Source organism: Lithobates pipiens, unplaced genomic scaffold, assembly GCF_037356315.1.
Source record: "Lithobates pipiens isolate NorthernLeopardFrog02 unplaced genomic scaffold, aLitPip1_a1.2 Scaffold_18, whole genome shotgun sequence".
Classification (NCBI taxonomy): domain Eukaryota; kingdom Metazoa; phylum Chordata; class Amphibia; order Anura; family Ranidae; genus Lithobates; species Lithobates pipiens.
In genome coordinates, this window is record NW_027507758.1 from 343,645,851 (window position 1) to 343,658,877 (window position 13,027).

Below are 13,027 nucleotides of genomic sequence, written 5' to 3' on the forward strand. Positions count from 1 at the left end.
TTTTCCTTGCCTGCCGCAAGATGTCCTGGACCCCAGGGTATTTGACAACGAATCACTGCACGACCAAGTTTAAGACGTGTGCCATGCATGGCACGTGCGTAATTTTGCCCTGTTTCAATGCGCTAAGCAGATTGGCACCGTTGTCACACACCACTTTACCAACTGTCAAATTGAGCGGTGTTAGCCACTGATCTGCCTGTGAACGCAAAGCTGAAAGGAGTGCCGGGCCAGTGTGGCTCTTGGCTTCCAGGCACAACAGACGCAGCACGGCATGGCAACGTCTCACCTGGCATGTCGAATAGGTTCTGGGGAGCGGAAGAGACGCTAGCAGCAGAAAAGGAGGAGTCAGCCGAGGAGGAGAGGGAGGAGGATGGAGTAGGAGGAGAAGAAGAGCCAGGCCTGCATGCAATCCATGGCGGTAAAACCAAATCTACACGGGTGCCACGGGTTACATGCTTGACGACCGTCAGAAGGTTCACTCAGTGGGCAGTAAAAGTGATATACCTTCCCTGCCCGTGTTTGCTAGACCATGTGTCTGTGGTCAGATGTATCTTGGCATCGACACTGTGTGCCAGAGATACATTCACTTGCCGCTGAACATGGCCATATAGCTCTGGGATGCCCTTCTCTGAGAAATACTTCCTTCCTGGGACCTTCCATTGTGGTGTTTCAATGGCCACAAATTTTGGAAAGGCCTCCGAGTCCACCAGTTTATATGGCAGTAGTTGGCAGGCTATCAGTTCTGACAAGCCAGCCGTCAACTGTTGGGCAAGAGGGTTATCCGGCGTCATCATTTTTTTACGCTCGAACATTAGGCCCACGGAAGCCTGCCTTTTTGCAGAAAAACGTGAGCTTGGCGTGATGGAAGGTGGAGTGTAGGACAATTGTGAGGAGAGAGGAGAAGGAGAAGTAGAAGATGAGGCTGGACGGTGAGAGCCTGGAGTGTGGCTTTGTGTGTTCCGTTGCTCCCACTGGGCTCGGTGATGGCAGCTCATGTGCCTTCTTAAGGCGGTCGTCCCTAGGTGAGTGTTGGGCTTACCGCGACTAATGCGTTGACTGCAAAGATTGCAGATGGCAACACTATTGTCAGCAGCGGACACGTTAAAAAAAGCCCACACTGCGGAGCCATGTGCCGGCGTCCTGGGAGCGCCAGATGTGACCGTACATGGTCGATGACTCGCTCCTGATACATTAGCAGTCTGCTTTGTCCTTCCTGTGCAATGTAAGTTATTCCTGCTTCTCCTCCCTATCTGCTGGTCCATAGCTCCCTCTGAACTCCCCTCCTCTTCCTCTCTTGTGGATACCCACGTGGCATCACTAGACACTTTATCAACATCACCTTCCCCACCACTATAAGTAGAGATCTCGGAGTAGGCAGCAACACCGGGGACCAACCTCCTCCTTGGGCTGATCTGGGTACTGTCGTCAGACTGCTGAGTGGCGGTTGTTGCTATCTCCTCTTCCTAATCCAATGCCAAGAGTGGCTGCACATCAGAAATGTCTTGATATGGATCGGAAAATAATTCCTGTGACTCAAGCGGAAGGTATGTGGTGGTGGTGGTGGTGTTGTTGGTGGTAGTGTCTTTGGGTGTGCACATAGCAGAGAGTGAAGAGGAGGGTGCAGATCGAGAGGATGAGGAGGGTGCAGAAGAGTAAGGCTGAGTGAGCCAGTCAACTAATTCTGGTGCTTCCTTTGAGGTAATCGCACGCACCTTCTGCAATTTCCCACTTTGGCTCAAGCCTGTTGCTCCTGCCCTACCCCTACCACCCCTGCGGAAGGGCCTGCCTCTTCCTCTGCCTGTCATTTTTTAAATGACCCTGTGACAAAACTCTCAGTCCCTGTACTGATAAAGGACTGCTGCAGAATAGGGCAGCAGTCAGCAGTAGTGCACCTCAACCCTATATATTGTGGACCTATACCAGTCCTTAAGGAATAGCAGACTGTACCTCACTCAACCCTATATACTGTAGTACACTATACCTTACCAGTCCTTATAAGGACCTTTGTGGAACTAGTAGGTTGTGATTAGCAGACTGTACCTCAGTCCCTATACTAATAAAGGACTGCTGCAGAATTGGGCAGCAGTCAGCAGTAGTGCACCTCAACCCTATATATTGTGGACCTATACCAGTCCTTAAGGATTAGCAGACTGTACCTCACTCAACCCTATATACTGTAGTACACTATACCTTACCAGTCCTTATAAGGACCTTTGTGGAACTAGTAGGTTGTGCTTAGCAGACTGTACCTCAGTCCCTATACTGATAAAGGACTGCTGCAGAATTGGGCAGCAGTCAGCAGTAGTGCACCTCAACCCTATATATTGTGGACCTATACCAGTCCTTAAGGATTAGCAGACTGTACCTCACTCAACCCTATATACTGTAGTACACTATACCTTACCAGTCCTTATAAGGACCTTTGTGGAACTAGTAGGTTGTGATTAGCAGACTGTACCTCAGTCCCTATACTGATAAAGGACTGCTGCAGAATTGGGCAGCAGTCAGCAGTAGTGCACCTCAACCCTATATATTGTGGACCTATACCAGTCCTTAAGGCTTAGCAGACTGTACCTCACTCCACCCTATATGCTGTAGTACACTATACCTTACCAGTCCTTATAAGGACCTTTGTGGAACTAGTAGGTTGTGATTAGCAGACTGTACCTCAGTCCCTATACTGATAAAGGACTGCTGCAGAATTGGGCAGCAGTCAGCAGTAGTGCACCTCAACCCTATATATTGTGGACCTATACCAGTCCTTAAGGGTTAGCAGACTGTACCTTACTCAACCCTATATACTGTAGTACACTATACCTTACCAGTCCTTATAAGGACATTTGTGGAACTAGTAGGTTGTGATTAGCAGACTGTACCTCAGTCCCTATACTGATAAAGGACTGCTGCAGAATAGAGCAGCAGTCAGCAGTAGTGCACCTCAACCCTATATATTGTGGACCTATACCAGTCCTTAAGGATTAGCAGACTGTACCTCACTCAACCCTATATACTCTAGTACGCTATACCTTACCAGTCCTTAGAAGGACCTTTGTGCAACTAGTAGGTTGTGATTAGCAGACTGTACCTCAGTCCCTATACTCATAAAGGACTACAGTAGCAGAAGGGCAGCAGTCAAGTATAATATTATTTCTATATTTGGAAGAAAGAATATTATACATGTATAAGCCTATTACCATACCAGTCCTGAAAAGAACCTTTGTGGACCTAATAGTAACAGCTACTGATTAAACTGACTGTCCCTCACTGCCACACACAGCTTCCTGTCTGTCCCTATTTAAACTGACAAAACACAGGCTGCTGCAACAATAACTTGAATAGCACTCAAAACTATATCCTGTACTACTTTACCATACCAGTCCTGAAAATGACTTTTGTGGACCTAATAGTAACAGCTAATGATTAAACTGACTGTCCCTGCTGCACACAGCGTCCTGTACCTCTCTCTACACTGACAAAAGACAGGCTGCTGCAACAATGACTTGAATAGCAGTGCCTCAAACCTATATCCTGAACTACACCTAACACCTATACCACACCAGTCCTTAAAAGAACGTTTGTGGACCTAATAGCTAGCGATTTGGGTCACTGCAGTCTCTCCCTGCTCCACACAGCAACCTCTCCCTATAGTGACATACGAAAGAATGTAAAATAGCCGCTGGATCGGGTCTATTTATAAGTTAGGGGGAATGTCCAAGTGTCCATGTGCTGTAATGTCTCAATTGGCTGTCCTGTACCACATGATGGATGTGTCATCATAGGTCAAAGTTCTTTTACACAGTAAACACGGAAGTCCACCGGGCGAACAGCGGCAATAGTCCGCCGATCGGGCGGACCGTGAACAGCCAAAATTCGCCGCAAACCGACCGCCGCGCGAAACCGTTCGGCCATCCCTACCCAAGGATAAACCGAGGAAAAAAACCAAGCTTTACTTACCACCAGCCCACAGACAACCAAATAACCTGTCTAACAGTATGCGTTAAAAACAGGGGTTTAGTCAGCACACATTTGCAAATGCATGCGTAAGCCACAGAGCCCCGCCAAGGCACCCTAGTATCTGTGGTACCTAATACTAACTTATAAGTGTCCCCACAGTGAAGCCACATAGGTGTATATGGGCCCTGAATAGCATGCTGGGGAGGTTAGTGAAGGCAAATATGCATGAAGGACCAAAAACAAACTTTAAAAAATTCCAGCATATATGAGGATAAAGGGGACATCCACAGCATATTACAATCATGGTAATTAGCGAATGATGAAAGAAATACAATATATTAGCAAACATTAGCAAACAATACATACAATGTGATGTTAAAGGAGAAATCTTATCTTAATATAGTCTTTCTGCAGGACATGGATGATGGCAGAACAGGTCTCTGGAATAATGATCCCCAGAGTCTGGGGGAGATGCCTGGGGAGAACTTGAGGTCCTGTAGATTTCTCCCAGTCGCCAAGTACCACAACGTGGCGACTAGCCACTGCTCGGGACTGATGGCTTGTCACATGCAGGTATCCTGCTTGCTGATATAAGGGGACAGCAAAGCCATCAAATGGTGAAAAACAGGGTCCGTCATCTGGGGGAAAATTCCTGAAATCATCAGGGTTATTCTCCTGGATCTCCCGCAGCAAAGGCATGTAAGAGAATTGGCTGCGCTGGAGCAACCAATTCTTCATCCAAGAACTCCTCCTTGCCCTGTTCATGGACTGGGCTTGTGTCAAAGCAAGAAGCCCAACACCAAGCCCCCACACAGTACGAACTCTACAATTAGTACGTACCGGCAACATGGCTTCAAAATGGTCGGCTGGTCAGAATTAACTAAACAGAAAGCACTGAAAAACAGCAAGGCCTGAAAGAACGAGCTGAAAATCAGAAAGGTGCAAACAAGAACACACTGAAAATCAAGTACTGTACTATAAATAGCATGCACTGACAAACAAATGCGAACTGACTACACGCAGTGAGGAACAGATATGAACCCACAAGCACAAACTGAAGAGCAGTAACAACCGGAAAAGCTTGAATCGTCTTTCACCAAACTTCTACTAACATGAGATAAAGACGAGATTAGCAGAAGGAGCCCAAAGGGTGGCACACTGGCTATTGAACTTCCCTTTTATAGTCCCGTTGTACATGTTGTACGTCACCGTATTCTTGGCAGTCGGAATTTGGTGTGACTGTGTGTATGCAAGATAAGCTTGAGTAAAATTCCGTTGGAAAAACCATCACAGCTTTTTCCGACGAGAATTCTGATCGTGTGCACACGGCATAAGAGTTAGTGGCCAAATCTGGAGAACAATCTAGGCTGGCAACAGTCCTCCATAAGTACAGCACAATGAATAAGCGTTGTCACAGGAATTATGTTACTGGCAGGATCACCAGTTAAAAGTTATTGAAATAGGCCTGAAAAAAAGAAAAATAATGCAGTCACCAGATCTAAGAACTGGTAAGCTGAAAATTTATAGCATTTTTCTTTTACGGTTTAGATATGCTTTAAGGATTTTTCTTTTTATTAACAAAACACTAAAGATTTTTGCTGCAAATTGAATTGATGCATGTCAAATGTCCTTGTATTGTTTACATCTCCTTTGCAGTGCCTGATAGAGTACTTCTGCATCAAGCCTATCTTGTTCTTGTTCCTCCACTTGAGTTTTTCAGCTCATGGACATGATGTCTTAGTATTGTGGTTTAGGATGAACAGGTCAAATCTAGGGAACTGCGAAACAGACTGAAAAGGCAATACAAATAGAACATTATACTTGCATATAAAGCAGCTCACAAGTCTGCAGCTGAAGTCGCAAGCACTACAAAAGCTTTTCAATCTCATTTCTCATTGCCAACCACAGGGGGTCCCTCTATTCTTCTCCTCCCTTTTTCCCACCCAGCAGCTCATCGGACTGCAAAGAAAGAGAAACAAAGAAGAAAGGGGTTGGGAGAAGCAGAGGGATGCAGGGAGCAGCAATCAAACTCAGCCACAGTCAGTGTATAGCTGAGGCTCTTATTGCTGAGAGAATCACAGCCCAACTCTGCACAGCTTACCAGACAGCTCAAGCAATGAGAAGGAAGAGACAAATAATTCCCTTCATCCTCATGATCCTGGCTATGTCCAAGCTTTGCTAGAAGACCCAAGGCACTGACAGATGTATTTTTTCATCGTATTGACATTCTGGAGCACATGGATGCTGAACAAGACAAGAAGTTTACGGAGGCAGAATAGGACCTACTAGATGCTTGATCCTTGTATATTACTTGGTAGCTGTCCCTATTCTTCGCGGTGCCTATTCCTATTTAGTCTCCAAAGACCGTACAAATGATTCAATTTTCAGAAATTAATTGGAGCTAATGCCTTAACATTTGTTCTTCTAGAGCTACTGACATGACTTGAATTGGGTTCAATATGTTTTGGAGCTGGAAGTCACAGTAGGGGTCTATAATGATTCCCCAGCACTGATAGCTCACCAACTGAAGCATTTAAATGGATTTACTTTGTTGAAAGGGATTTCTCCATGATCTGAATCCTGTGCTATAGTATATATTTATTTTAATTCTGGAGATAATAAAGCAGTATTTGTTATTTAAACACAATAAGGAACAGAGCATATTTTTTGAAGTTTAATATAATTCCAGAATGAGGATTCACCTGCAAGAGAAAATTGTGGGGCAATTGAGATGCTGGCTTGTTTAGTATGTTATAAGGATATTTTTCATGTTCTGCTTTTCCCACATTTTCCTGGATTGGAAAATAGGATAAATTTAGCATTTATGAAGTTTTTATTCTTTGCTTGAATTGTATTCACCTTTCCTCACTCCAGGATGAAGTCTGTTTTCTATAGTCGCTTCTTCATTCTTCTTCCTTGGGTACTGATTGTTGTTATTATTATTGATATTGATACCAGGAAACCATCCAACTCCAGCAGAGTACCTACCACCCGCTACTACTCTCCATACTGGAGACGCAGGATTGGTCGTGCAGCTTTGATGCGACCCCAGCCAAGTGACACCAGTATGGGTACATGGACAACTAATCAGGAGCACCTAACTAGTCTTAATTCTCATAAGGGAAAGAATGACTCTCTTCCCGTTATATATGCCATCACCCCCACGTACAGCCGACCTGTTCAAAAAGCAGAACTAACTCGACTGGCTAACACATTCCGTCAGGTGCCTCGGTTACATTGGATAGTAGTGGAGGACTCTGCTCAGCCAACAGATTTGGTAAGGCGATTCTTGGCCAAAGCAGGTGTAAGAGCCACCCACCTGCATGTTCCCACACCACGGAGGTACAAAAGATCTGGTTTACCTCGAGCTACCGAACAGAGGAATGCAGGATTAGCTTGGCTACGACAACAGTACCAACCCCAGAGGTCAGCAGTCCAGTCACCTGCACAACAGGAGTACCCCGCAGGTGTTGTCTTCTTTGCAGATGATGACAACACATATAGTCTGGAGCTTTTCCAGGAGGTAATTTTATTACATTTACGACACAGCACTATAATGATAGTTTGCATTGCTGGAAACTTTCCAGAGCATCTGTTTTCATTCTATGCATATATATAAGCAGATACATGCATATAAATTTCTATTTCATATTTGATTCCAAGTGCAAATGTACCTGCTTTATGTTTCAGCACTAAGGCTGGTAGACAGCTCCCAGCACACTTTTGCTACTGTGGATGCCTCTAGCAAACTTTCTGATGCCACAAACACCCTGCTGTTTTGCTCTCCAAAGAACTCCCCACAGCTGCTTTCATGATAGTGTGTGTAGAATTTGAAAGCAAGCAGGATGGGCTTAGCAACAGCAATGAATGCATACAACTGCAGCCTCACACTACAGTAGTATGAAGAGAAGAGAAGGGAAGGGAAGGGGGGTGAGGAGTGTACCTCTCCCAGTTTCATTGGCTCATCTGCATGCATTTTGCTCCCTTTTACTTGACTGTACTTGCTTTATACACATCTCTGAGTAGGACTTTAGTGGGTGTGTTAATAACCAGTAATACAACAAAAGACCTGTAAATGTAAGCTTAAAAAGTTTAACTTGCATTTTAGTGTTCTTATCTGAGCAGTGATAAGCATATGTGTTGATAGTATTGGTATATTGCAAGTATATGCTGCAATGATTGCGATTTCCTAAATAGTGTTCTAGGTATTGAAACTACGATTGTGTAGCAAAACATGGTCTGCAGAGGGAGTCACAACACCAGTTTCTACAAAGCAATGCTGTAGTTTTTCTGTTTGTATGATCAATAGCCAGCAAACTATACCCCAAAGCAAAAAGTTACATAAAACAAATATATAATTGGTTTGCAGGTCTAATCCTAATTTACAGTATCATCTAATGTTAACAGAGTGTGTTGAGGGAGAGAATACTATGTGCAAAATGCAATAGTACACAATCCATGGCTCTTTCAATGATCTAATAAGAAAACATTTCTTAGATTTTTTTTTTTACAATTATAAGATATTTCACATTACCTTAAAAATTAATAAAAAAAAACTGTAATGACCAGCAGTGTCTAAATATACCAGGCTCATGAAACAGCAGCACCTCCAGGAGCCTGTATTAGCTTCAGATTTGTTATAGAACTATTCAGGAGCCCCTAAATCAAGGTGCTTCTCTATATTACCTTAATGAACTTGCTTCTATGCCCCAATGCCTCTGGCATTTCATTACTGCACAGTATGTTGGCCCATCAAAGTGGTGGGTAAAACAGAGGTGCAGGATGGGTCCGATTTAAGCAATTACTTCATCTAGGAGGTCGAGACTTCTTTAACCTCCCTGGCAGTATGATTATTTCTGATTTTAGGTGCTGAAAGCGTTACCATTATTTTGCATGGAAACTTGGCGTTTTATATTGTAGGCCTGTAATTCTTAGAAATAATTCACTTAAATCCATCCAAACAAGAGTATAATAGTCCAATAGATCCCGGGTATGATAAAATTTGAAATATGAAATCATAAATTATAATATTATATATATATATATATATATAACATAACTATAAATAATTATAACAAATAATAATAATATAATAATAAACATTATTAAATAATGTAATCAAATAACAAAAACACTGAAATGTGCTGAGTTGCAGAATTGTCACTGTCATTACTTTTAGAGTTTGATTATGAATTTCCCCACAAATTACTATCAATCAATTCTGCGAGTGATTCTAATTTATTACTGCGGTTTTCTAGCTGGTCTATAACCACTTTTGATGTAAACTGACATTTTTTGGTTGCTATGGACAATCTCCAGTTTCCTGGCATAAAAAATAGTATGTATAATATAAAACTGCATGCAGGACACTGGACAAACCACTAGAGACAAAGGGGGTGTGTAATTATTTGATACAGTACTGTAATCTGTAAGATTACAGTATACTGTATCTATACTTGGTTTTTTACTTTTTGAATTTGGCGGCGAACTCCGTCCCCGTGGGTCACAGCGCTCGCGGGGAACAGAGCCCGGCACAGTGACAGATTGAGCGAGACACGGCGGCTCGCTGATCACAGCGGGGAGACATCGCTGGATCCAGGGGAAAAGGTAAGTAACCCCCTCCATGGATCCAGCGATGCTATCTCGAGTCTCGAGACCCGGAAATACTGCCAGGGAGGCTACCATGGTGTCCAAAGTTTAGGAGCATCTAGAGGGCTCTAGAACACATCTGAAGCAACCAATAGGCAAGTCAGAAAGTGTCAGAGCTTACAGGCTGACTTTAGGAAAAAGTCAAATGTGTTTACACATTGTGACATGGGGTAATAATGTGTGTAAAAATGGTGCGTGAGTTCAGAAAGAAACTTTTCTGTATTATTGAGCAATCAATCATAAAAGGCAAAAAGGCATGATGATATAATGTGTATAGAACATAAACTAAAATAAAACAGTTGCAAATGTGTAAAACAACAATAAAAAATCAAAAAAAGGTGCTGCAAGAATCAAATCCCTGGTACCCTAAAGAAGACCAGTGACGTAACGTGTTGGGTAGAGCCAGTGATGTCATTTCCGGTGACTCCATTATTCGAAAGTGCGGGTGAGGAGACAATAGTAATTTTGGATTGTTATGCAATATTTTAATCGGTTTTAATGTATGCAGATATCGGATTATTTTAATAAAATTGGATATTTCTTGCCAATGTTACACTATGAATGTTTGTTTATATTCTAAGTGATGTGTGAAATGGGAGGCAAGGAGCTAGCTAAACCCCTGCAGGGAGATTGTGGAGCAAGGTGTGGATCTGGGGAGACCGATCGTTTTGGTGGAAGTGATCAGGATTTGAAGACCTTTATTCTCTATTATAAAAGTGCAGTTTGACCTATTGGTCAGTCTCTGTGGTTAGTGGCTATTTCATCTGAAGGTGGTGGGTTCAGTTCACTGACACATGACTATAAGAATCTTTTCTGACATTTTTCTTTATTTTGGACTGGGCACATGCATGTTCAAATTGGATTCACGTTTTGATTTTTGGAACACATTTTTTTTTGCTTTTTTGTTGTTGTTTTACACATTTGTAACTAGACACTGTTTTTTTTTATTTATGTTTTATGCACATTATATCTTCATGCCTTTTTTGCCTTTTATGAATGATTGCTCAATATGGAAACGCTAATTATTGCTCTATTTTTAGTGTTAGAATTCACTAGTTAATGGTTGCAGCTGTTAGTTTTTGGGAATAAGGGTGCTTTTTTGTGTCACCACACTAATAACTTTTTGGGCTTTTGTTAAATTTTTTTGGGTTTAGCAGCATATAAGTATTACAGCTCTGATTATGAATATTTTATATCACAATTAAATTTTTCACAATTTTCAACACTTTCTCAGTTGTTGTATATAGCAGTGCATAAGTAACTATGCACAGATTACATTGTGACATGGACCTAATTCTCTCAGAAAGGGTCAGGCTACATGAACATAGTATTTTATGGCTTCCCACTCATCAAATCAAGCAGGGGGAGTGGGACCCACTAGTAATGGCTGTGACATATGTAGAGACCTCATGAGCACTGATCTCACCCCCAGAGTACCTGAAACATGTTCAGTGGTTTAATTCTCCAGCATCTGGATTAGGCATTTAAAATAAAGCGATACTTTAAATTGGAGTTCTGCCCGCCCCTTTAAAATGTAAAAGCCAGCAGCTACACATACTGCTGCAGACTTTTAACATTAGGACACTTACTTGTCCTGGAGTCCAGCGATGTCAGCACCGCAGCTGATTTTTCCATCGGCTGTCAAGTGCTTCAGCTGTTATTGTGGGTAAGGGAACATGGCAGTGTAGCCTTTCGGCTTCACAACGGGGTCCCTACTGTGCATGCTTGAAGCACGCTGCACTCTCTCACTGGCCTTGCAGAAGGGGAGGAGGGGGACCGAGCTGGTGACGAAATTTGTCATGGCCCAGTCTCCCAGAATCAGGGATAGGGTACCTGTAAAAACAGGTACCGCTCCCCCTGAAAGGTGCCAAATGTGATAGATAAGCGGAAATTCCACTTTTGGGTGGAACTCTGCTTTAAGGAATCCCTTATTGCCACACTGTTTAAACAATAGCCTGGGCACATGAAGGTGATCTTGTTAAAAGTTTTTTTTTATTAAAGTGTGACTTGTGTATGGCTAGTGGAACATGCCCTTATTGCAGGTGATATAAAGTAACAGGTATTTGAACTTCAATCTATGGACTTGGATTGTGGGCTTTTAAGAGTCAATGCCAACAGTTGATTGTGTAGCCATCTATTAGATATTTTGGAATAGGTAGATGTGAGAAATATATATGCGCTCACCAAAATTTTTCAACCAAACAAGTAACCATCAAGCAGAGAATAAACAGATCCACTTTTAAAACGAACAGGAACACAACATCAGGTCAATTCCTTTCTCCTCACTTCCACTTTGTATCACTACAATAAATGCTCCAGAAGGGACCACAGGAAGATGATATATAGTGTAGTATGTTTTAATACGATAAAGAATTATACCAAATAAAATAGTTTTTCATACCATTTTATTTGGTAAAATTCTTTATCATAATAAAACATACTACACTATAGACTTCTAGCCCTTTGACAAAGTCTATGATGAAACATGTTAGCGCGTGTCCATGCGGCTACAGGGTCAGTCAGTGACTGTGTCACTCAACCCGGGATCACCACAAGCAGCGAGTCTACGAGCAGCGAGAGCTTCATACACAGGCTGTGAACTGATCCAAGTGTTACATGGTTTTACATGCTTTTAATATTTCTAACATAAGTCCATTACTTGCGGGGTTTGTGGGAACAATAAACTTGCAGAGTTACGCTATGAGTCTGTTTGCTTTTATTGTTGGTCACTTCTGACTGGGGGAGGCTCCTCATATACACCAGATTTCTGTGTGAGCAGATCTTGGTTCTAAAGGTGTAGTGGATACCAGTTTCAGATGACCAGAAGAGTATTCCTAAGCACAGCTAATTTATGTTCTGGTGAGTGTAACATCTATAGGGAGCAGGACACCACGAGGTGTAGTGATGGGATCTTTGAAGTGACTTTGGTCATCGTTTCCTGCCCTGCAGGAGAGTTTTATTTAACTCTTTGGACTCACTTGGTGGAATGGAATTATTGACTTCATGATCGGTTTTTTTTAATCTAGCACTGTTAATGCTTTCTCTATTTTGGTGGATAAAGCATATTGTATTGACATTATGTGAAATTTATTAGCAGCTGCTACCTGTGTAAATACAAGTTTCATCTATATACAGTATGTGCGCTAAGGGGAGTGATATTGTACACAATCTATGTGACATAATTATTTGTGGTTTATAAATTCTAACATAATTTTGTTTACTTTCTGTTTACTAAAAGAGATTTTGGATGGTTTATATATGTATATGGAAATGCAAAACTCACTTGAAGCAGGTCAAATGCAGGTTAGAAAGGGGTCAACTGCAGGATGCACCTGTCAAATAATTTTGAATGATCTCAGAAGCATCTTAAACTGATGTCAAATAGATACAATTGACACAGGCAGATATTCACATTAGTAAAGTG

General features: G+C 42.2%; 1 protein-coding gene across 1 annotated transcript in view; it reads left to right on the forward strand.

Moving 5' to 3' along the window:
• Positions 1 to 5,926: 5,926 nt before the first annotated feature.
• B3GAT2 (beta-1,3-glucuronyltransferase 2) overlaps positions 5,927 to 13,027 on the forward strand; it is a 207,001-nt gene continuing 199,900 nt past the window's right edge. Inside the window, exon 1 of the mRNA XM_077487403.1 lies at positions 5,927 to 7,477. Within this exon, the coding sequence (XP_077343529.1) occupies positions 6,830 to 7,477 (648 nt within the window). The 5' untranslated portion in view covers positions 5,927 to 6,829. The remainder of the gene's footprint in view (positions 7,478 to 13,027) is intronic.